Source organism: Rousettus aegyptiacus, unplaced genomic scaffold (genome assembly GCF_014176215.1).
Source record: "Rousettus aegyptiacus isolate mRouAeg1 unplaced genomic scaffold, mRouAeg1.p scaffold_m13_p_6, whole genome shotgun sequence".
NCBI lineage: Eukaryota > Metazoa > Chordata > Mammalia > Chiroptera > Pteropodidae > Rousettus > Rousettus aegyptiacus.
The window spans coordinates 11,285,542-11,310,328 of record NW_023416309.1 but is presented as its reverse complement, the minus strand read 5'-3'; the positions used below and the strand labels follow the sequence as shown (position 1 = coordinate 11,310,328).

At 37.7% G+C, this 24,787-nt stretch overlaps 1 protein-coding gene across 1 annotated transcript in view; it reads left to right on the top strand.

The window, feature by feature from the left end:
• Positions 1–24,361, top strand: part of LRMDA (leucine rich melanocyte differentiation associated) — a 977,871-nt gene extending 953,510 nt beyond the window's left edge. Inside the window, exon 7 of the mRNA XM_036222003.1 lies at positions 21,516–24,361. Within this exon, the coding sequence (XP_036077896.1) occupies positions 21,516–21,595 (80 nt within the window). The 3' untranslated portion in view covers positions 21,596–24,361. The remainder of the gene's footprint in view (positions 1–21,515) is intronic.
• Positions 24,362–24,787: the final 426 nt, after the last annotated feature.

Sequence of the window (24,787 nt, the reverse complement as noted above, 5' to 3'; positions counted from 1 at the left end):
AACTGTATGCTAAATAAGCACAGTGGTAGGCCCTAAGAACAGTAGTAGACAAATGAGACTTCATTCTCTCATGGAACTTGGAATCTAGTGGTGTTTATTCACTTATTAACCTATGAATACCTACTAAATACCTGTTCTGTACCAGGCACTGTGATAGGTGCTGTGATCTGCTATACAGGCAAAAACTTCAATATAATATTGTGCCTTATATACAATCAGCCCATAATAAATATTTAACTGATTGAAAATTACCCTTTCTATTTTCTTTAACATATTACATTTATTCCATAATGAGCAAGAACATAAATGGGAAAAAAAATTTAGTCCTATAGTAGAAATTACTTTTTGTTCTCTAAAATTTGTATTTTATTTTTGGGGAAATACAAAGCCAGACTATTTTATACTCCTCTGCATTTAGATATGATCAAATGGGTGTGTTTTACACACAGAAATGTTAGTGAAAGCGATATATGTCATTTTACAACCAAGGCTTTTGAGAAGTGGCTGTGCTTTCTTCACGTTTTTTCCTTTCACTGGCCTGATGCAGATAACAGGACTTGGTAGGACCACAAAAATCACACTTGGAAGAAGCACTGGATTTTTGAGTAAGAAAGAAAACTTCTCTTTGTTAGGCTACTGAAATTGTTGGGCTCATTGTTACAGCAGCTCTCCTAATCCTTACTGACACAGTAGTAGGACAGTTATAAGATGACTTATTATTATAAGAATTGTACAAAGCTCAAAATATATCCCAAGGTATGCTATCATTTGGCAATGATAATATTCAGTAGTTGAGGACCCTCATAGTCACCATGCTTAGAGGGAGGGTACTTAGGTAAGGATTATTATTCCTATTTTAGTCATGAAAATTGAGGTTCACATATGTCATATTACCTACCAAAATTCACAAGCCTGGAATTCAGAGAAATTAAACTAGCACCAACATGTTCTGTGTTTCGGTTCTATCCTCTTAGCCTTTATCACCTTCACTATATATACAGGTGTTTATATATAACATGATTACAGTTGTTCATTTTTTAATTCTGTCTACTTGCTTACTGCCTGTCTTCCACCACTAGAGTGTAGTATCTACAGCTGAGACCTTTTCTACTGCTGTTTCTCCATCTACAAGAACACCGATCAGCATATAGTAGTATCTCAGTAAAAAGTTGTGTAATGAAACAAGGCATGACTCAATAACTGATAAAATAAGTACCTTTACCAGTCAGGCATGTTATAAGACAAATTAAACATGAATGTTATACATTTTTGTGAGGGAGGAATGGAAAAGAATGGATTGTGTATGTGGTGTGTGTGAATGTGTGTGTGTGTGTGTGTGTGCACGCGTGTGTGTACACAAAGAGAAAATCAGAGAGTGATGGGATTAGAGTAGTAGGGACTGATAATTTTTCACTTTCATTTATTTTGTTTAGAAAAACAGTGCTGTTTGTGAAAACATATTGTTCCGAAAAGATCTCAGTGCTAGCTCGATATGTTTAAATAGGGCACATTATGGAATCAGAAGAGAAGACAAAAAAAGTTAACACAGATTTGAAAATTATTCCTGGGATTATTAATCTATAATTACAAGGATCATATACAAAGATAAACAAGCTTTTTCTTCCAAAATTATTAGTGTGATAAACTTCAAATGAAAAGTCAAAAGAATAGTACATTCAGCATATATATGTGTACATTCTTTACTTAATATCACTGTTAATATGTTGTCACATTTGCACTCTCTATATGTGTCTATGAGTCTGCATGTTTATATGTATTTTTATAAAAAATTTAAATAAATTACAGACATTATCATACTTCACCCCTAAATACTTCAGCATGCATGTCCTAAGAACCTTTTTTACAAAGCAACAAAAATCCTAAGAATATCAATATTAATTCAAAACTATTGCCTAATATATAGTTCATAGTTGAATTTTTTAATGATGTCTGCTGTCTTTTTGTTTTAATATCGTTTCTAATCAAAGTTTGCATTTTGTTGTTAAGTCTTCTAAATATTTTTTAATATCGTCTAGAGGTTCTCATGGTAACCCCCAGACTAGCAGTTGTAGGATTACTAGGGAACTTATCAGATATGAAAATTTTGGAGCCATGCCTCGGTGAAAACTTTGGAAGCAGAACCAGAAATCTGTTTTGTAACAAGCACTCCAGGTAACTCTGATGTTTGCTGAAACTGAAGAAATATTGATCCAGAACATGCCTCCCACCTTTTCTGCTTTCTGTATCATTTAGATTTTTTTCAGAAGCCTCAGTCAGTTTCATTGTAGAATATCACGCATTCCAGATTTTTCAGAGTGCTTCCTCATAACATGATTTAGGTTTAATGTTTTGGCAAGTGTAGGTGATGTTGGGTATGCTTCATCAAATTAAGAGGCACATGACATTTAACGATCTTTCTCGTAGTAATGCTAAGATTAATCAGTTGATAAATGTGGTTACCACCGTATTGAGTCACTCAAAAGATATATATTCCCCTTTATAATTATTAAGTATTCTAAACATCACAATCTAAGTATGTGTAAATATTTTCTTCCGCAATAAACTTCACCCAATGATTGTAGCTTCCATTGATAATACTTGCCTGAAATACTGTATTGGAGTGTGTGGTTTATATTTCTAATTGTGTCACCTCTATTTAATTAGCTGGTATTCTTTAAATAAGAGCTTTCTTTCTTCCTTTGAATTTATTTGTTTATGTGTTTAAATATCATTATGAACTCATAGTTTTTTTAATTCAATGTGGCAAATTAATTAGTATCATTATTCTTTTGATAGTCAAATAGTACTGAATTGGGCTGGAGTGAGTTTCTTTAAGCCACCTTTTTTTGTTCTTTTTCTGCTTTCTGTCTCAAATGAACTTTTAAGTTAATTTTATACATTTCCTGCCCACAAGCTGAATTAGCTACTTCTTCAAGGAACCATGGTTGTTTTTTGTGGAAAATATCTTTCGTAAACCAGTATCTGGTTGCTAGATGTTCTACACATATGTGTGCATGCACACATTCATACATATGTGTTTTAATAATAATTTATTACAAATTCATCCAATTTAAATGAGCAGAATTATCATCATCATCATGATCATAATTATCATCTTCTGTATTCATTTTCTAGAACTGCCATAATGAATTATTACAAAATTAATGGCTTAGAACAACACAAAATCTTACAGTTCTATAGGTCAGAAGTCTAACATGGGTTTTAGTTGAGGTAAAATCAAGGTGTCCACAGTGTTGTCTTTCTTTCTGGAGACTCATAGGAAAAATCTCTTTTCTTGCCTTTTCCACTTCCTGGAGGCCTCTCACATTTCTTGGCTCCTGCCCTCTTTGTCAGCCTTCAAAGCCAGTGGCATTGCGTCTCTCTGTTCATTCCTCCATGGTCATGTCTCCCTCTCTGACAACAGCCTTAAAAACCTTGTCCTCATTTAAGGACTCATAGGATTAGATCAAGCCCACCTGAATAGTCTAGAATAATGTCTCCATCCTAAGGTCCATACCCTTAATCACTTCTGCAGGGTCCTTTTTGTCTTGTAAACATATATACAGGTTTCAGGGATTAGAGTGTGGACATCCTGAAGACTGTTATTCTGCCTACCCACATTTTCCCTCATTCTTTGATTTACATTCTGTCACAGTTCAATACTTGTATTCCAACAACTTCTTAGATTTACACATTTTCTCTATACTATAATGTAAACAAAACAATGAAAATTATAATAGTGATAACACTAACAAAAATAAGCCTACTAAGTAAAGCTCGAGATTTCTTTGCCTTTCTTTGTACTCAGTGTATATTTCACTTGGGTGTGTGGTTGAACTATTTTGTTTCTAATTTACTTTAATTTTTTTTCTGTGTCATTATGCTGTTCAATATACAATTAGGTTCATTCTTCCAGTTTTATTTAGTTTTAGGGTTTATTTTTTCCATCCTTTTTAATTTATTTTTTTGAACCCATAAAATATAAATATAAATATAAAAAGAGATATAGTCAGCAACGTCTCAGGTCCATTTTAATCCCCTGCACCGTATTTTAACCCTCCCACTACATGTGGTCATTCTTATTAGTTTTTGGTTTATCTTTTCTATGTTTCTTTGTGAAAAACTTATGAAGATATGAATTTACTTTTTAAATCTTATTTTACCTCTTTCCTACCCCAAAATAACTGAGTTTATGTACTTTTTTTGCTTTTTGCATTTTTACTTAGCCATATATCCTGCATCTATATATATCTATATCTCTCCAACAGTATATCCTGGGAGCCACTCTATATCAGGTGGTCACAGAAATCTTGTAAGGAATAATTTTGCTTTTAAATATATCCTCTGTGTTTAACTTATTACAACATATATTTGTTACTTAACACAACTAAAAAGAGAAATACAGATACAGAAAATGCCTTTTTTTAATGCCTTCTACTCACCCCTTTACTCCCTGAGTCAGAGCTAATCCTTTTTCTGTGTTTGCTTAACATTTTGTATGTACTATAATTATAGAAAACTTTTTCGCACTTAGTCTTATTTGACAAGTCCTCTCCCTTTCTGGCCTGTTAGTTGCTCAAATGTAGAAAGAATCTCTCCCTTTCTTTCTTTATTTGGAGTATCATTGATTGTGACTGGCACATAGTGTTTCCCACTTGCCTGTTTTGCCTGAAATTCCATTAGAGATTTATACAGTTGGTCTATTTTTAATGTATCTATTTTTTTTAAATAAAATATTTTACCTGAAGCAATAAACTCTCTTTCATTGTCAATTATTAACATCCTAAAGTGAATTAGTTAATCAGAGAATTAGTTTCTCAAAAAAGGCATGAAAGGACAGGCATCTGAAAGAACACAGTTATGTTTTTATTCTGGAATTGAAATTCCAAGAAAGATAAGAGTCGATGTGAGGGTCATAGATATTCTAGGAGGGAAAGAGGCAAACCAAGGAAAGGAAGAGAGGGACATGGAAAGGTAAGGGTCTATATTACTGTGCCAATCCTGTGAGCTATGCACAGCACAGAAAATCTGTTTAGATAATACTGGAACAGAAATAGCCCTCAGAGATCATTTTCTCCAGATATTAAGAAACCAAGGCCTGGAGAAACCGAATGAATTGCGCAGAACAGTTACTACAGATCAGGAGCTGGAAATGAATCTTTGGACTCCACCATACTTCCCAGAGTGGCCAAGGCCTTCCTTGACCTTCCACAAGGACACTTGGGATACCCAGCAGGTGCACCCACTGCTCTTAGGGTGGGGAGGGGTCTGAGCCTTCTCTGCTGTTAGAGTTCTTTGAGCTGGGCTACTGCTCTCAGTACCAAAATGTACATCTGTCTTTCTTCACCTCCTTCAGTCAAGTCAGTTGTATTTGCAGAGGTACATTATTCGGCCTCAGAGCATTGTTTAAATTTAAAATCAATAATAATAAAAAAAAATGAACCAGCAAGAGGCACAAACCGATTAAGTGCTATCTATATGAAGAGGTTTATCCTCTGCCACATTTCTATTGAAATTCTGAGAAATGTGAAGAGGATGGAGCAAAGCGAAATGAACAATTATGTCAGATACCGAATATAGTAAGGCAACTGCATCTTTGGCAGGTAATAGAGAATTGGGTGACTTTGAATTCTGATTTGGTATAAGTCAACATATTCACATCTACTCACATGCCATATGCCCACATAACACACTTGCACACAAAACACACACTTGTGCATGGCACATATATACACACATGAATTTCTTATAAAGATGTAATTTCCATCTGACAACTTATCCTACATTTTTATTTTGATAAAAAAAAATAACAGTAGAGGGGAGAAAATTCAATGAAAAAAAATTCCCAAGATATTGTCATATATTACTGGTTAGTTTTGGTGGTTAAGCGAATTATTTGAAAACAAAGAAGCCTTTCACAAAGCCTGTAAAATACAAAAGATTTAATAACATTTACATCTGTGTATCAGCCATGTCTGTAACATAAGTCATGAATAACACATAAACCAGAGCACGGAAAGAACAGAAGTGCTCACACATCATTTAAAATCCAACCCACCCCATCGTCAGTGGAATCAAATACACAGCAGGAGCAGTTCCAGTTGATACACACACAATATAGTCATTGAAAATGAAAACATATTAATTATGTTCCTTAAAGTTAGGAAAGAAATAGCAGAATTCACTAATCTGTTTAACTTTTCTGTTGAAATTCTGCATCATGAGTTGCTTCCTTATTTTTCTTAAGAAATTATGGAACATTTGTATATATTTGTCTTGCTTTGCTGTTCATTTAAATCTGCATTTGGGGTTCAGTCCATACTCCTTGCTGCGCTGAAAACGGGGGAAAGTTGGCTTAAGATGGTTCCTTGTTACAAGTGAGTAACTCTCAAAAAGGAATTATTGTTGAGCAATTGTATTTAAAAACAACAATACCTGCACAACTCCAGGTGGTATATATGGAAATCCACACTGCTAGGAGAATAGCTGTTTATTACCAAAACCTAGAGATTGTGTCACAACATGTTTATTAAAGAAATAGGGAAATTCTTCCTTTTTCTGATTCAGATAACTCTCCAAGGCCCAAATTTGGAATAGTCTCTTTCTAAATCCATTCTTTTGGCTCCCATTAATTTCTGGCAATCTCCTGGGCTTTCTATATGTGCTGGCAAGATCCTTAAGCTCTGTCATAGGGAGTCTCTGGTGCCATGACAGAGAAGGACAAGTGGATGAAGAGAGGAACTAGATGGTTTTATGTGAGCATTTGCATATGATATCCGTGTTCACGGTTGTCCTTTAAATCAGTGTTGTTGTTTTTTAAGGGGATGTTCAAATAATATTAAACTTCCATTGGCACTTCTTGTTTGCCGATTTTTACTGGTTTTTTTTTTTTAACCTTTCTTCCCCTAGCCCTTGTTTTCCTTCTAGAGTCTCTAGGACTTATTCCGATGGTGCCCGACCATTGCAGGTGGGCCCTGAACAGTTTAAAAGGAACCCTGTAAATGTCGGGGAACTACTTCTTCCCAGTCTGTGTATCTCATTTCAGTGTGTAATTTCAAGCACTTGGTAGTCCTTACTGTAGCAAAAGGTTAATAGTCGTCTCTTTTTTACGTGTTATAAATGCTCAATTTCTACAGACATTTTTTTCAGGGCAACTTGAGTGTAATTGCTAAATAATATAGTTGTTCTCATGTTGAGTAATACCTCCATTGTTACCAATGCTTCTACCTACATGTGTATGTGTACGTGCATGTGTGTGTGTGCGCAAACAGGCATGGATGAAACATCCACTTGGGGGAAGCCACAGATGCAGCATAGGATTTTTCACATTTATGCATTTGGGTTTTAAATGTTGTGCGGCATCCCGGGCCTCTTAGGCACTGCAGATTATGTATAATAGATGACCTGCATTTACAGAGATGTGTGCTATACAGATGTAAATGTTATTATAGCTTTTATATTTTATGTTCTTGTTGAAAGATCATTTTGTCTTTGAATAATATGGCTGTTCAATTTTTTTGGAGGGGAGGGGGTTATCTTTAAAAGAGAATATGAAATGGATATTGCACATCATATATTTCTTAAAAGTAATTTGGAATTTTAGGGTCTGGGATTGGGGCTGACTGATACACTGCCACAATGAGATATAACCCCTGGAAAATAACAGCACCAGCACATGCCTGCATCTGTCCAACCTCATAATTCACTTTCACATTGGATTATGGATGTCTGCGTTCAGTGAGTCTATCTTCCCTTTAGGTATTATTTCAGCCCTTTGAGATAATAAGGAAAGTTTAATTGCGTTGTTAATTGATTTTTTGCACAACATTATTACCTTGATTGATTGCAGAGTTGATGAAAATGTTAGACACAGGCAGCGTGGAGTATCAGCCTGGCTAGGAGTGGGAGCCTTGTGGAGAATAGATAACCTTGATGTTAAGAGCTATATCCTTCAGATATGTCTTCCCTTGACATATTGATGGCCCTTGAAAAGGGAAAAGCTGATTGTATGCAGAATGCAATCATTAAACCCACTTCAGCTTGCTGTTGATTAATTTGTTTTTTCCTGAAGGATCTAGTTATAGGAAGGCCTCACTTATACCAACAGCAGCCATTTTCTAGGCTCCAGACTGTGCTTAACCCTCTAGGGGAAGAGAAATAATGAAGTTGGTGTGGCTGAGTCAGGAAGATGATCTTAGGTTGTTCAGAGTGTGTGGACTTGATGCTCTCAGACATCCTCACCCTTAGGAACACTATTTTCTCATCTATAGTGTTTATTTTTCCCCAAATACCAAGTCATTCAAAATGCCAAGGCTAAGGAGCCTTTCATCGAGACCTGCCATAGGATGGATGAATTGGAAACTTTGCAATGCCCAGGAGAGTTTACTGACCAGGTTTCTAGTGGTTTCTAAAGAAGACATGGCAGTCAGGATGTTTTATTATTACGTTAGGTAAAGCTTGCATAAACTTGCTCCCATGATTGAACAGTTGATTCTTATTAGTGTGAATTAGTGTTTTAATTTGTGTGGGGGGACAATAAGAAGGTATTTCCGTAGACAGTTATTATATTTCAATTAGTTCTCTCCATAGCCCTATATAATTTTTTCCAAGAAACATTTATTGATAGCTCTCATTGTTACTGTAGTCCAGAGCCATTCTCATGGTATTGAAAATCAGGTTGATTGATCAGCTGCTTGGCTGATTGATTGATTGATTGATTGGACTTCTGCTCTGATTCCCTCCCCAATCCCCACACCATGTTATCCATAGCAGCCCAATCCTGGATAGAGACTAAGAGGGCCAGCCCTATAGGAAAAGAAGTTGGCTTTGTCCACTACAGAAGAATGGAGGCTCATATATGTGCGGTAATTCTAGAGAGCCTCTGTATTCTAAGGAGAGTGGGTGGCTTCCTCTCTCCCTGTACCAGCTCCTATGCTTATTCTTCATGGAACACGCTGACTACTTTTGCCTCCTTCCCTCTGTGCCTGTCCCCAATATTTATTTAAACCAAATTTTAAAGGTATAGCATTGTTAGAGTCCTACCGAGAATTATATCATCTTCCTGGAGTCCTAAGTTGACCCCCTCTGCCCCCACCCCCCACCCCAGCAGAGGTCACATGTGCTTTGGGGCAGAAGAGAAACAACTCAGAATTTCCTAGAGCTATAGAGTACCCTGTAGTTGGAATTCGCAGTATGGTCCAAAGCAGTTTTTCCCCAATCGGCCCCACCTCCCCTTCTATTCACAGTCTTTCTTCTACTGAACTAACGACTGGCGCTCAGGGAGTCTAATATTCGCAGAGTCTTGGCCCTCAATTACCTTAATGGCTTATAATGAGATTTTGGCCAAGTAGCAGGTAGCAGGTTATTACTTCCTGCTCAGCGTGGGCAATGTCTACGCTGTTAATTTGTGTTGCCGAATGTGGCTCAGAGCTGGGCATCAAACTGTCAGAGCCAGATGTATTCTATTAGGTGCAAGGCTCACATTGGCTCATGGGCAATTTTTTTCCAATATGGAGGCATGTTACCTCACCGCAGGGTGAATCCTGACAAATTCAAGCCAGCCAAATTAAAGGGGGTAATATTGCAAGCCATCAAAGTAGTATGTTCCAGAGACAGATAACACCTGGTACCACCCACTGTCAGCAATGTTCTCTGACCCAGGCCATTCCATCGATAGGCAAAAAGTACAACCCTCTTAATATAGCTGGAGAGACTGTGGTGCCTTCATTAAGTTTTAATAAGCCTGGCCCTTATGAAGATCCTTATAATATGTTCATATACTATTTACTTTGTCTTTATCCTGGGCAAAAAAATAAAAAATAAATAATATTTATAATTAATAATAATAATAATAGAAAATGTACCAGAGGTTCTTAGTGCTCTTATGAAATGCTTTGTGCTATTAATTCTTAACCTATAGTTTCTTGCATTAGCAATTAGCATATATATGTACATTTGTTTTTAAATGTTTGTTAGAGGATGGGGAGCTGAAGACTAGGAAATAATGAAAATAATTTGGCACTTGGCTGTGAGATTTGCTATTGCCCAAGAATTATACGCCACTTTCTACAATGACAGACTTTTCGTTATTTTTTGCAATGCAAACTTTTTCAGTTAGATCATATATCAGTAGATTCCTTTTGTTTTCTTTTTGGAGAAAGCAATTTATAGTGTCCCGGAATTAGGAAAGATTACAGTAATATCAGTACAAGAAAAGTTTATTTGGATTCTAATGAAGGGTAGACGGAGACTGGACTAATGTGCCCAAAGAAGGAAGGTCTTTTCCCCAGTCCCTGCAGGGTCTGAACCACAACAATCCAACTTGTTACTGGGTCTACTTAATTTAATTTGAGAGGATAATTATTTTTTTTAACTTGAAAATTAAAAAAAAAAAAGGAAGAAGCAACTTGTCTTTATTTTCAATGACTCTCTTGAGAAGTTTTAGCCAGAAAAACTAGACAGAGCTGTGGATGTTTTCCCCCATTTTGATGTGAGCTTTCTAATAGGAATAGATCTGAAAACCTAAAACAAACTGCTTGAAAGCAAAGCCAAAGTTCCCATTCAAACTCTGCAGGAGGACCCCCACTGCTAAGATTTTTTCATATAAGATTCTGTCATTCTAGAGGGAGGCTAAAGACTTTCTGGAAAATTTTTTCTGCGATTTTTTTTTTTTATCTTATACTTAATAAATTATGGTTTGTAGGTTCAATTCTATTCTACTTATCTAAAAACCTCTTTTCTTCTTTTAATATAATCTATCCATTGCTTAAATTTAAACTCATACTTTTTTGTTTTATATTAAAGAGCTACAGCAACCTTTTATTATCTTTTTTTTACATTTAGGTGCCATTTGTTTTCAGACCACTGTTGGGCAGACAGTGAAACCTCCTTTTCCTAAAACTCAATGAACTTTAGGATCCTCAGCAACAAGATTTTTTATATGAGAATTTGAGTGGTCTTAACTTTATAAGAATAAAAGCTAATGTCAAGAGTTTTATTTTTTCAAAAGGAGATAAAGAAGCCTTTTAAGTTGTCCTAACAGTGAAACAGTGTTTCTTAAAGGTTGCTACCCAATCAGCAGCATTACTGTCACCTGGGAACTAGCAAAAATGCAAACCCTACTCAGATCCACTTAATGAGAAACTCCAGGGATGGGGCACAGCAATTTGTTTTAACAAGGTTTTCATGTGTTTCTGATACATGGGCAACTTGGAGAACCACTGTCATGGGGATAATCCATGCAATTTCTCTTCCTTTAAATTTCCAAGAATGTATATTAAACACTGGGTTGCAGACAAAATACCCTGAGAGATTTTATTTAGTCCACACACAAAAAAAATTATCGAGTACCTACATGTCCTAGGTTCACAAACCCTAGATAGAAAGTTGTCATCTCCATCCTTTTGCACGGAGACCCTAAGACTCTGAGAAACAGATAATGAGCAGTCTTCTCACCGCTGCTAAACTCCCCAACTGCAACATCCTCACTATAACTGCTTGAAGAAATACTCAGGTGTGGTCACTATGGTTTCATGTATGAGGGAAGACTCAAAAAGTTTGCTAGTGAAAGATGAGTTAATGAGTTAATTTAGTCAATTGCCTGGAACCCAATATTCCCCTAGTGTCTGGTCAATCACATGACTGTTCTATAAGAGAAGAAAGTGTGTGAGAGCCATTTTATACTTGCTTCACTGACCCCTTGAAAGGTCTCTCAGCTGAAATGGAGAGCCGCACCTGGACTCAACTCTGTCACCTAGTCTATTAACATCAATTTTTTTTACTCCTTTCTCTGAACCTACTTGTTTGTTTTAATTCTAGAAAATTCTAATTTAAAATGCCATTTTCTGGTATGTCATACCTTTATTTATTTATTTGTTTATTTGTTTGTCTGTTTTAATATGCTTAAAATTCTGGGAAACCCATGAGTACCTCTTTCCTTCTAACGTGAGGTGGTCATTTGTTATTCTCAGCATGAAAATAATCACTGGCTCATGGGCCGTAGACCACTGATGGTGACTGAATGATGATTGAACAGAAAATAGAATTATTATTTTATCTTTGAGTAGCTTATGCCTCTCTTTTCTGATTAATCTGGTCCAGGCAGTCTAAGAGGGAAGACAATGGCTGGGTAGGTTTGGGGCAGGGAGGATCTTAAAAGGAGGCAGCTATGGTTTTCATGGATGGAGTATACACACTTTTTATATGTCTTATTGATCCAATTTTATTTTTTGTTTTGTTTTTTGGGGTTTTTTTGTTGTTGTTTTAATGTTTTCAATTATGAAATGATGATTGGTAACTCCTGTTGGGTGGCATAACTTCTTTTCGGACTTTCATGGTAAAAAATGATCTTCTTCTAAGAAATATGGAAATGTATCTTTGTTATTAGTTTGCATGCTTCTTTATGTTTATGTGGGTGATATGCAAAAATCCCCAAACTCTGAGCCTGGAAGATTAGAGCAATTGATGGCAAAGAAAATCAGTCCCTGAAATTAAGGCCAGAGGAGCCCAAAAGGGGGGTGTCTGGTAGCCCCATTCTCTTCAGCATAAATTGAACAAACATGACATATTGATCATTGTGGAACCTATAATTGGTGACCAAAAGCACAGTGTGTCTTTAATGACCCTCCCTGAATAGTTGCCATCATTTTTTTAAAGGAAGCTGCTGTTTTTCCTAAATTCATGCTGCCCTCTAGTGGCAATGCTCCCAATTTAAGAGGGAAGGTGGAAAAGATAAATGTGGAGCTAATAGTGGGAATGGTGGAGGTAGTGCAAGGGTGAAATTTTTCTTTCCTTTCTCTCACCTGTTTGAAAGATTTCTGAGTCCTGCTGTCAAGACCCATGAAAGAAAAATGAAACTATGCCACTTGACCACTGTCCCGGTGTATGTGACATCCATCAGCGAGCACTGCTGAAGGAAACTTCACAAATCTTAACTGATGTGCATCCCATCTTGGCATGCGCTTTGGAATCCAGCTCATCTCAAACCCATTAAACCCCACACAGAATGCAGAGATGAGGGAGAGAGGAATACAGTCACACCAAATAAGCCTTGAAAATTCAAGTTTCCCCTTGCGGAAAGGTAGGTAACAGTCAGCCTAAAGTCAGGTTGTTGGCGATCTTGACATTCTGTCCTGACTTATAGTCAGTGTCCTATAATTCAGAAATAGCTGAATTATAGAAAGGCAAAGTTGGATGGGTGTCAGATCTGGTACGGTGACTTTAGGAAGCTACTTTGAACCTCCTTTTCCTCTACACAATGAAGGGATTACCCAAAATGAAGATTTTTGAAGTCTGTCCTTGTGAGTATTATTAAATAGAGGTAAAGAGCATACTTTTTTAAAAAAAATCCCCAATTCTGTGTTTAAGTTTATTGGGAAGTATAGCAAAATAATGAACTATCATTATAGGAGTATATAAATAAATCACTATTTAGGAAGTCAGAGTAAAAAGTGTTTCTGGCTTCATTTTAAGCTGGTACAAAATGTCACCTGAGGAGAAAAACAAAAATTGGGATGACTAAGAAGATTTAGCAGTGTTTTTTTTTTTTTTTTTAGGTCAGGGGGGTGGATGTTGTTAGAACAAGGACATCTTTACTATGACGTTTGATCTCTGATATGCTTATGTTCTTATTTGATTAAAATATAGCATGTATAGAGATAAGAGCCACTCATATTAATGATATTCCAAAAAGGGAGCGAATGAGCCCCCCACAGACCTAGATTCTTTCTTATCAGTCTCTGCCTACTCACACCACCCCCAGTACAAAGAAAGGAATTCAGAAAACATTGACATCTCAGGAAAAGCATATTGACCATTTTCTTTCCAGGATTCACATAATGGAAATATCCACTGCCAGGTAACTTTTAAATCTGTCAGTCTAGTATTTCCCCAATGTGGTAAGGTCTTAGAATGGCCTGATCAGTTCTGTGTATGGACATGGCATCTGCAACCTGAATGCAGGGACCAGGTGCTCAAGGTGGGACAGTGAAGCTGGTTACTCAGGATCCACTCAAAGATGCAATTATGTTCCAGTCTTGGACCAGCTTTTACATTTCCCACTCACAGATTATTGAGGGAAAAACCTGCTCTGCATTTCCCACCTCTGTCTCATCTTCTAAAATGACAAGCCTTATTTCAGCTACCCCCTAGAGCCTGGAGTGTATTTTCCACAGACTCTGGCTCATCACATGTCAACTTGTCTGCCCACTCACGTGACTATTTTTGTGCAGCCTTCCCTGGACAGGGAGGCTGGCTTCTCAGCTGTGCATTCCTATCACCTTTAGTACAGATTTTGCCAAGATCCTTTCCCTGCTGACTGGCTTCCTTCCCCTGCTTTCTCTTCCTTACAAACATGCTGGTGCGACTTGACAAAGCCCAGCATTTGTCTAAGCAGGCTATGTAATCTGTTCTCTCTTGGTGGAAAGTTTAACCCCCCATCAGGCCTCACTGCAGGGGATTGAGCATTGGGGCCAGATGCCCTTTTCTGAAAAGGATATGTTGCCTGGCATTTGTGTCATCTTTCTTTCAGGATATGGAAGCATCCTAACCCTTGATTAGGTGGCCCATACTATGTTTTTTTGACTGGTGCTTGATAGAAAGCAGCATGTTATAATCCCACAATTTGGATCTTACCGTGCATCCAGAGTATTTACTTTTGTCTTCCATACTCCTTGTGCTAAAAAATGAATAAAAGCTATCATTTACTTTAATTTATAATAAACACTGCTGGGAAAAATAATCAACCTGAAACAAAACCGATAGCAAATAAAGCTGCACATAATGTAATTTATTATGGATGAAAATAGACTAAAATTTATATCTTGTTGGTATATTGAAAATTGCACAAATTCATGGGGAGGAATTCATCTTGGTAGAAATAATGAAAACAAAATAAAATTAAAATGAAGTAAAATTACACACAATAAAATGTGCTGACTAAACTTTAATAGAAGATGTAAGTCTTCCTGTCACAATTTAGATCTGTAAAATTTTAGTCAAGGAAATGTGACTTGGTAAGATACATACTTTCAAAGATTTAGAAGACATAATCAGTAAAATTTAATATTTGGTAAATGCCGATTGTGGAATTTAAACTTAATGTAAAAATTACATGGAAAAGAATTGATCTCATTGAAAATGAATTCAATAAAATAAAAATAAAAATATTAAAAATAGTTTGAATTTAAAAATTAAGGAATTATATTTATTAAGTGGAGCTTGCTATAAATAATTAATGCTTTCTGAAAGAAAAATTACTAGTTTACATGTTTATATCCATACGCCTGAATCCAAAACATCCTTGGGGTCAAATGGCAGAATTCAAATGTCCACCACTGCAAAATATCAGGGTCAGCATGGTGGAGCCAGAATACCCCTTGTGGGCTTGTTTTATATAATAAAGAAGAGTTCAAAAGAAAACTCATTTGAGAGACTTGGAAACATCCCTTGGGCAATACTGTGGTGGGTGGCCACCGCAGTATTTAGCAAGGACAGTATGCCCCTTGGTCCATGGTGAAGACAGGAGGGGCCCTTACAGACCTTAGGGGTTAGCAAGCACTGCAAGATCTCACATCCCATTCCAACCTGAGATGCAGATTATAAACGGAGACACTTGGCCTAAAGTCACACTCAGCTAGTTTGAAAAGGAAGTCTCACTTTCCTCTTTGACTTCTTTACCCTCTCTCGACAAGGTGGAGAGCCTTTCCCCATTTTATTCCCAGCCTGGGGCTTCTGAGATAGGTCTGCAGAAGAAGCAAAAATATGCCTGGCATGGAGTACAGACAGTGTTCTCCTTCCACAAAAACTGCTTCCAAGCAATCCCTTCCTTTAAGACCTTTTAAAATCTCTTTTTTTCATTTTGCCTTACTTAGTATTTGAATAGCTTACACTGAAGGAGGATGTTGTGTTAGGCGCCTGTAATTCTGCAGGCTGTGCTAAATCCTCTGTGATATCCACAGCAGAACTGATAGCACATCACACAGACTGACCTCTGGGTACTGCTCCAGCCACTTCTCAAGATCATAAAACATGGATGTTTATTCCTGCCCAGGTCCGAGTTTACTCACAGCCTGCACATAACAAAGAGCAAGGAATGTGCTTTCTGGGGAATGTCTTTTCCTGTGTATGATGTTTACAGCTCTTAACACTGGATGATAATGTTCAGTTCACTTCTCTCTTTCCAGTCAGACGTTGTGATTGCTTTGTTTTCATGGGAGAAAAATTTTCAGCATAAAAACAACACTGGTGTTTAGGAATTGAAACTATTACCTTCTGTTACTTTGCCCCCTTCTTTAATAAAGCAAATATTTAATATATATGTATTCTTAAACCATTTCAAACATCTGTAGTCTTACCAGAGATTAAAGTATGAGTGTTCAACAATTGAAATTCTTAACTTTCTGTATTTTGTCTAAATTGTCTATTGATAACAATTTTAACTGTATTAATTAATCTATTCAACATATATTTACTGAACACCTTCTTTGTTCTAAGTACCATTTCGGGCACTGGGTATTAGAAATTGGGGAGGAAGTTAGTATTGTAAATGTGACATGTGAATGGATATGTATAGTATCACATGGAAGCATAGTTCCAGAACCTTCCACACTAGACCAGAAAGACTCTCCAAATACTCTTTTCTTCTCTGTCACTCATCTCTTCACAACACTGTCGTTGCTATTTTCAGAGGCCATAAAGAGTTTAGTTTTTTCCTTTACTCATACAGATTGGAGAGCAAGAGTTCTTCGAGGAGCCCTCTGTTCCTTGTCTGTTTTGTAGCGCTGCCTAATAATAAGCTCCTAGTAATCACAAACATTAAAATCTGTTTGTCATTACACAGCTACACTCAACAAACATTTGTGATAATAGCATTTAAAATGCTGATTACTGAAACTAATGTTAATAATGATAATAAGATTGAAACTTTGTTTTACAAATATGGATTTATTGGTCCAACCTGTACTGCATCATCAAATAAGATTGTATTTGTATAAGTAAAAATTATATTTTTTCACTACTAATATACAAATGGTAGACCACCTACTCTGATATTTAGTCTTTAGTTCTGTTGAATATAGTTGTGAGATTGAAATCAAAGTTAGTGGGGCATAGGCTAGTTAGTGGTGAGCACTTTCTAGCTGAATATGAAACACAGGTTACAGAGAAGTTAGTGGAAATTCTTTCTTTGGGGGTTATGAGGTCCAGCAGAACTCCCTTCTATATATAATGGGAATGAACTGGATGGGTTTCAAAATCTTAGTCCAAATCAAATTTTTGATTAACTGACCATTGGATCTGCGTGCTACATCAGGCAATATTGGACCCGACGTCCTCATCTTCATAAGGAAAACATTTGAAAATACTAATTCATCTATTTCAGAACTAAGATGAACCTCTGAGATTATCTGACCCTTTGTCCTTATTTTACAAATGGGGAGACCAGCCTTGTGAGGAAAAGTGACACAAACATGGTCATAAACTGTTAGGGGCAGAGCTGAGTTTAAACGCAGAGAGTTTTCCTTTTTCCTAACAAAGTCTCTAACAGCATCCCTGGGATCAGAGCCTTGCATCCAAAAAAGAGGCTGATTCCCACACCCTCAGGCAGCCCTGAGGTCGTAACTTAACCTGCATAATTAGAATATCCATTCCAGAGGGGGGAAACATTTAAAAGATAAAGGACCTCTTTAAAATAGTTTCTTCCCAATACATTTTTTTTTTCATAATTATAGTTTTAAGAACTTATGGTGATGGCAGAACTGGCTACTTAAGAAAAATTAGGAGTCTCATTTGGCAGGAAAGGATTTCCCAGGGGATAACATGCTGTCATTTGGAGGGGGGCGGGCTAAAAAGAAACTGCGTACAGACAGCTACACATTGTCCTGATGCACTGCAAGCCTGTTTCATTTATTATGGCCAAAGCCAGATATTTTAATTAAAAACACTACGTATGCCATTAAATGTGTTGTTCCCCCTCCAGTCCCAAGACATTATAGTTCTAGGAGATACAAACAAATGAATGCATTGCAGATGTACATGGAAACCGCCGCCTACTGAGTCAAAACCAGCGGGTTCCCAAATTCCAGTCCCTGAGTGCCTCCCTGTCAAAATGTTCTTTGCAAGCAAACTGTTCCCTCCGTAATTTTCACAGTTTATGGCACTTGTACTCACCGGAGAAGGAGGGCCATGGGGAGAGCAAGAGAAAGAGAAACATACCACCACCTCAATTTATGAGCAGATCCTGTGATTTTACAAATAACCTCTGTGATAAATAAAGTGCTGTGGCCGCACATAGGACTGTACTCCGCCCCCCTCCCCCCCCCCCCCCCGCTTTCTTATTAATGTCATTTGTTTGTTTGTTTATTGAGCACAAAAGTTCCATTTGGGGGATTCTCATTTCCCAACTGTGAGCTCAGCTCGAGTGAGAGTCTCAACAGAGGCAACATTTGCTGAATTTATGCAATTGCAGGCAGTTCAGGTTTAAAAATTTCAGCCTGATTTTAACCATCAGTAGCCAGACCATCCTCCCCCCCAGAGGAGCACCAGCAGCTGGATTTCGTTTGGGGCTGCCAGGCCATGTCCATGCAGTTCTGGAGCAGCCCTCCGACCGAATGCCTTCCCTTTAAGGATTTTATTCAAGGAGACAGCTCCTCACACACTGGCACTCTGATCACCTCAAGTAGCCAAGATATCAGTGCGGGAGGTGGGGGGCTGAGTGGGTCTGCCTGCAAAGTCCAAATTTAGATTGACTGAGGTTATCCTTAGGCCTCTTGACCCCAGCGCTCTGACAGAACAGGGCTGCCAGGAACTTTATAATGACAGCAAGTTTTGTTATAATGTTTAGGGAGAAATCTTCTTCAGGGGCAGGCAGAGAAGACCCCAAGTGGTACGGAGTGATGTCAGCTTTCGTTAGAGCGGCAGACAGCATTAGAATATCCTTGGCATAATATGGCACTGGTATCTCTGTCTGCATCTCTGTTTTCTGTCACCACACACAATCCTGGGCCTGTCTCGAGCCCTGACAGTGCCTTTTCAGATCAGGTTATTGCCAGCGCAGAGACTAGCTCTGCTCCTCACTACACAGACCCTTTGTTTGAAGTCTGCCCTTTTGTCATTAATGCACTTGATGTCTATTTAAATCTGACGGTGAGCGTGGTATCCGTTTTCCCATCAAGAGATCATTGACAATATTAATACCTCATGTCCTTGCCTCATTTCCCAAGTCTGACACCTCACTGCAGTCTCCTGCATTCATCAAACAGCGCTCTCTCACCAGGATATCTATAAAGATTCTTGCTTCCAGGCCTAAAGGAACAGGGCAGGCTTTACAAAAGACTTTTATCAATGCCGACCAGAAAGAAGGGCTGGGGAGCGTGGCTCAGAACACTTTACCTTCTTCCATGTTAGAACCCATGTTCCAGGATATACAGCCTGTTTCCAGAATATTTCCAGCCTATGTCCATGTTACATTTAGGCAAGATATGGAGTTGCTGTTCATCACGGAGAAAGGATAGAGAAAAGAAATTCAATCCTGAATGTACTTACTGGAAAGTTTATAGCAGAGAATGAATGTACCCACTGGTGGGTGGTGTGTGTATGTGTCTGCCTTTCATCCTTTCACTTAAGAGAAAGACTGTTCTTTATGATATGTGACAGCCCTTTCCACTCCTTTTTATAAAAATTCAGGTAGTCTTGGTACTGTAGAAAGAAATTAACATCCCCCTGCCTCATTCTTTCAGTTTCTCGAAGATGTATTTGAATCAATTATGTTTGAGGAAGCATCTTGTAGATTTTCAGAAACATCTAAGCACTCCCAACCAGACCTGTAGGAGATATGGTTATTGGACCAGATCCTGGAGAGCCAAGCCCACAGAATGGTTCCGGCATTGGTGGCAATATTAGTCCAACCCCAGGTGCTACATAATTCAGCACAAAAAGGGAACAGCTCACTGCCAACAGCCAGAAGAATCATTTAAATCTGAGAAGGGTCTCAGGGAGGTTCCATCCAAGCTCAGTGTTTCCAGGCACCAGACCAAAACTCAAAAACAGTAATTGAGGATGGGTGGCCAAGGAGAAAGCATGGCCAAGGGTGAAGTCTGGTCCACACCAAACTTGCTTATAGGAGCATGGCAGAAAAGAGAAGTAATGAGGGCATGCCCAAGACTAGTTAGAGTCTATGGAATAATGTCATCCTATTGCTAATTCTCGGAGAGTCTAACCCCAGCAATCCCCAGCTTCCTCCTACGCCATCCAAACCAGGGAGCATCTACCCTGTCCTTCAAAGATTCTAAGAGTCACGTGTAGTTTTTATTTAAGAATAAGGCTTAAAGTTCTGGGGTAGAGAAATATCTCTTGTACAATCACAAAAATACTTACTACTTAGAACTTCTGATGCAAAGAACCTGAATAATTTCAAGTGCTAATTTATCCCAAATGAAAAATAGATGGTGATTGTTGGTTTCCTACTATCAAACTGATGGGGAAAAACATCCTCCATATAGATAGCTCTCTTTGTAGGCAGATTTGTGGCTCATAAATTAATATTTTGTGGACATCTAGTTTCTTGGTTTTTTTTCCTGGTTATGCATGCATCAGAGACTCAAATGCTATAATAAGGCAACTCTGTGAAGCTGAATTTTAAGTTTTCTAAAAGTAGAAGAAAATTCAAGGTTGTAAAAATCAAATTTTTGTTTTAAATATTGTCTTACAACTTATTTTTCCTTAATAATCCCACAAAGCTTCCGTAATAACTATGGCAGGTGATTTCTTTTAGATATTTAGAATAAATATTGAGTTGACTAAAAGATTTGACCCAATTCTAGGAGTATTTTTCATAGGTAAGTCCTCCTATAATTTTCTCGAATGAGAGGAAAACTATATAGGAAGCCATATAATTAGTTAAAATAAAACTGAAGATGAAAATTAAATGCATTCCAACCTGAGAATATAGTTCAGGAGGCCTATGAGAAGAAGCCATTTAATGTTGGAGACTCTTGTTACCTTTCATGTGGCATTTTATCAACACCACCACTCTCCTTACTCATCTGTTATGTGCCTGATGCCTCTTGGGATTTGAAAGGTTCTTTCTGGAAGTTCACAAAGTGATTCATGATAAAGGACTTGGAAATATTCACATTCTGGGAAGACTGTTCCACATTATTTGCTTGGGCTGGGACCATGTAAAAACTCTTAAATTTCCATTTTTAGAAATTGCTAAGGGGACCTGGAGAAAGGAGAGGGTTATGCTTTATTTTGAGGAGTAATTGGCAAAACTAGAAACATCTCTGGAATATGAAGAGACATCATGCAGGAACCATGTTATTCCTAGGAGCCTGTGCTCTGGTGACATTTTATTTGAATGTCAAAGCTGAGGACAAGAAAGTAGGGTCTGTCTCTCTGAGACTTATTTCATTTGCTGCCACCCATTGGATTTATGCTTGTGTTATGATTCTGCATCACAGCACCAGTTGGTCCTTGCTATAATTGTGGTTTGTAATGATGTGTTTCCTTTTATTTTTCAGGTGTCCTGGGGAAATGTCGCTATGTTTACTATGGAAAAAACTCAGAGGGCAACAGGTTTATCCGAGATGATCAGCTCTGAAGTCAAGTTCTGTATGCCTTAGCCTCTGTCATGAGAATAAAAGAAAAAGGGAAAGCGAAAATAAAGAAAAGCTAAAGAAAAAAAAAAAATAGCCCGCATTGCATCTCTGTGGGAAGGCTATGACTTTAGCTTTTGGTACCTTCTGTTGACTTTGCCTGTCAACATCATCTTTCTGCCTTAGATTGAGTGGTCACATAGAGATTGACATGATTGCCCTTAAGCAGGTCTCATCCACCAAGGTGACAGACAGCAGCGGCAAAGCACCAGGGCTGACAAGATGAACACCATGATAGATTGCCTGCCCCCTCCACTGCTCACAGGGGAGCAGAGGTCACACCTGGGGCCTCTCTGAGCACACTCAGTGGCTATAGCCAAGTGAGAGAGACTGTGTCCTTAGCTTGCCTATTGAGTAGAGATCCCTCTGATACCATTGTGCCGTCGGTTTATTTTTAGTGAAATGGTCGTACTTTAGATGAAGCCCACTTTCTTTTATTCCCTATTAAATCTTAATTTCTTATATTCTGTGTAATCCCCCTGCCCCCATCCTTTAGCATCTTTATCACAGGCAATGCATTTTAGTTTGTAGTTTTTCAGAGAGCAGAAGGTATATGTTCCCAGCCCGGCCATAGGTTTATGGCTGACTTCATGTTGTTACAATTTCTGAATTGGAACAAATAGCTTTCCTAAATCTTTGTTCATTTCTAAATCCACTTCTTACCCTGAATACTAGACAGTGTCAGACATCTTTCCTAGCACCAGATTCCGGTTGCACCAGGAGCTTCTATTTATTTAATTGTTTATTCATTCATTCAGTCATTCATTTTTAACCACACACTCTTCCAGCAACGTCTATGGCCATATTTCTGATTGGAGCTGCCTTGCTCCTTTGGGTACTATTTAAAGGTTGTAAGGTGATAAAAGATAGAGTAGTGGGTCAGAAGTTAGAAAGAAAGGGACAATTATAGAAAATACCCACCAGATCAAACAGTTTTTAACAGAAGGCACAAACCCTTTGAATTTGCTATCTTTCTCAGGACCTCTCAGAAATGAAATTCATAGTTTGTGAGATGGTCTTGTGCATTTTTGATGATATTTCAGCACTAACGTTACAAGGAAAACAAGCATGATCATACTGGTTGGGTGACTATAATGTCATTTAATATATTGGTACACCAGTAAAATCACTCTAAAAGATATCTGAAAGGATGGTTCCTTTTAACACTACAGCATTTATTTTTGCTTCTGTTTATATCAGGTGTTCATTGTCCTGGATCTCCCAGTATTAGGTAGTTTGAGAACAGCAAAACTGGAAAGAGAATCCTTCCAAGTTATAGGTACTAAATGACTAGAGTATTGCTATTGTAAAATTCTGAGAGGTCAAAATCCCTGAAATACTCAAGAAGAACCTACTTTCTCAGTTCTAGCCCATTAACATGGCTTCTGGCCTGAGTCTGCACAGTCCATGAATGACTTGCATTGAGGGTGGCAACAGTCCCTCTTGTAGCTTATGTAACCTGTTACTTAGATTAAAATCCTCAAGGCCTAATAGAGGATATTGAATGTTTGCCTTTGTCTCTCAAATCCATTAATAACCAGACTTCAGTACCTTTTTTTCTATTTGATCTACAAAACAACATTGGTATAATGATTTAAATTAGCTGCATCAGGTCCCGCCCTCATTCTTTGTTTAGAAGCACTGATATGTGTTTTGTCCATGGCATGTTACAGGCAGCCTGAGTTCTGTGCAAGGGTAGCTAGACTAGGCCAATGTCATATCCAATCTAGTGGCACATATATCCTTGTCTTTATAAAAGGCTTTAACCCTGCCTCGAACAATAAAAAAGCACTTGTGAACTGACCACAGAATTTTTCCATCTTTATTTTTCTTACTTGTTTACTTTTCTTAATGTCAGAACCATTTGTATCATACACAGGAATGTCTCCCTCAATGCGAGCTTTGGAGGCAAAAAATATTTTTGGAGTGAGTTATTGACCGCATTGTTTCCCTGTCTTTGGATTGTTTATTTTCTCCCCAAATGGCGTAATAACTTTAATTAAGATTAGCTTTAATTATAATTTACATAAAGGCCATCACTACAGTATATTTATCTTAATGATAGAATTATAGTGAGTTTGGTTTCTCTTAAAAAGGGATAATGATAATGAATTAGTGTTGGGTTGCTTACAATTCCATCATTTGTTAAGCAAGTGCTGAAGTTGGACTTGGGTCTGCATTGGAAGTGGAGGAAGTAATGTTGTATGCTTATCTTAAATTCGTTGGATTGTCCCAAACTTTTTTTCTAAGTAGAGAATTAGAATACATTCAAAGTTTATACATATCTCATAGCCCTTTTCTCCCCCTGAATCTTTCTCCCTTTTCTACTGAACTGTTTTCTTTGGGGATCGTGGTGTCTCCGTGTTCTTTCTCCCAGGTTGCTGATCTGATTTGAGAGCCTCCTGCAATCAAAGACCATCATGGAGTATGTTGCCTCAGCAAAGTCGGGGCGGACTGTGTCTTTCCTAAGTAATGTTATTTTATAGAACAATTTGTTCCTTGGAGAATAATGTTTTAGATTGTAGGGAATCCTATTAAAAGTACAACTATTATAATCATTTGCTTTTACTTTTACAAGCCTTGCTCATAAACCTTCCATCTGTTTGTTACTTTAAATAGAGGCACATTATAAGAGATTATCACTCGATCAGGCTGCATGTCTGAGTGTTGTGCATTTTCACATATTCATGTATACTAAGGAATAAAAGAAAGAAAACCACAGGTTCTGGTTGAAAAGACTTTTCATTTGTTTTTTTGTTTGTTTTGTCTGTGTGCGTGTGTGTGTTCTTGAATAGAGATGTATCATGCACAATTTCAAGGGAAAATGTCTTTCTTGCTGCTTCTAAGAAATAACTTGGCTGTCTTTCTCTTCTTTGTTAATATGCAGATCAAAAACAATCCACAGGGCTCTTTTCATCAAAACAATAGCAGTATTCAGTACTTGCTACTCACTAGAGCAGCCTGAGTCAGATCTGCGTCACTGCCCAATGCCCAGTGTGGACAACACAGGGTCCATTGAGACTCTTCCATGTTGCCCATCCATCATGGCTGATCCAATGTGACATACACCATCTGCTTCTCCCAACCCTGTTTCTGAGAGGAGGGCTTCACCAGAGAAGGCTGTTACCATTATTTGA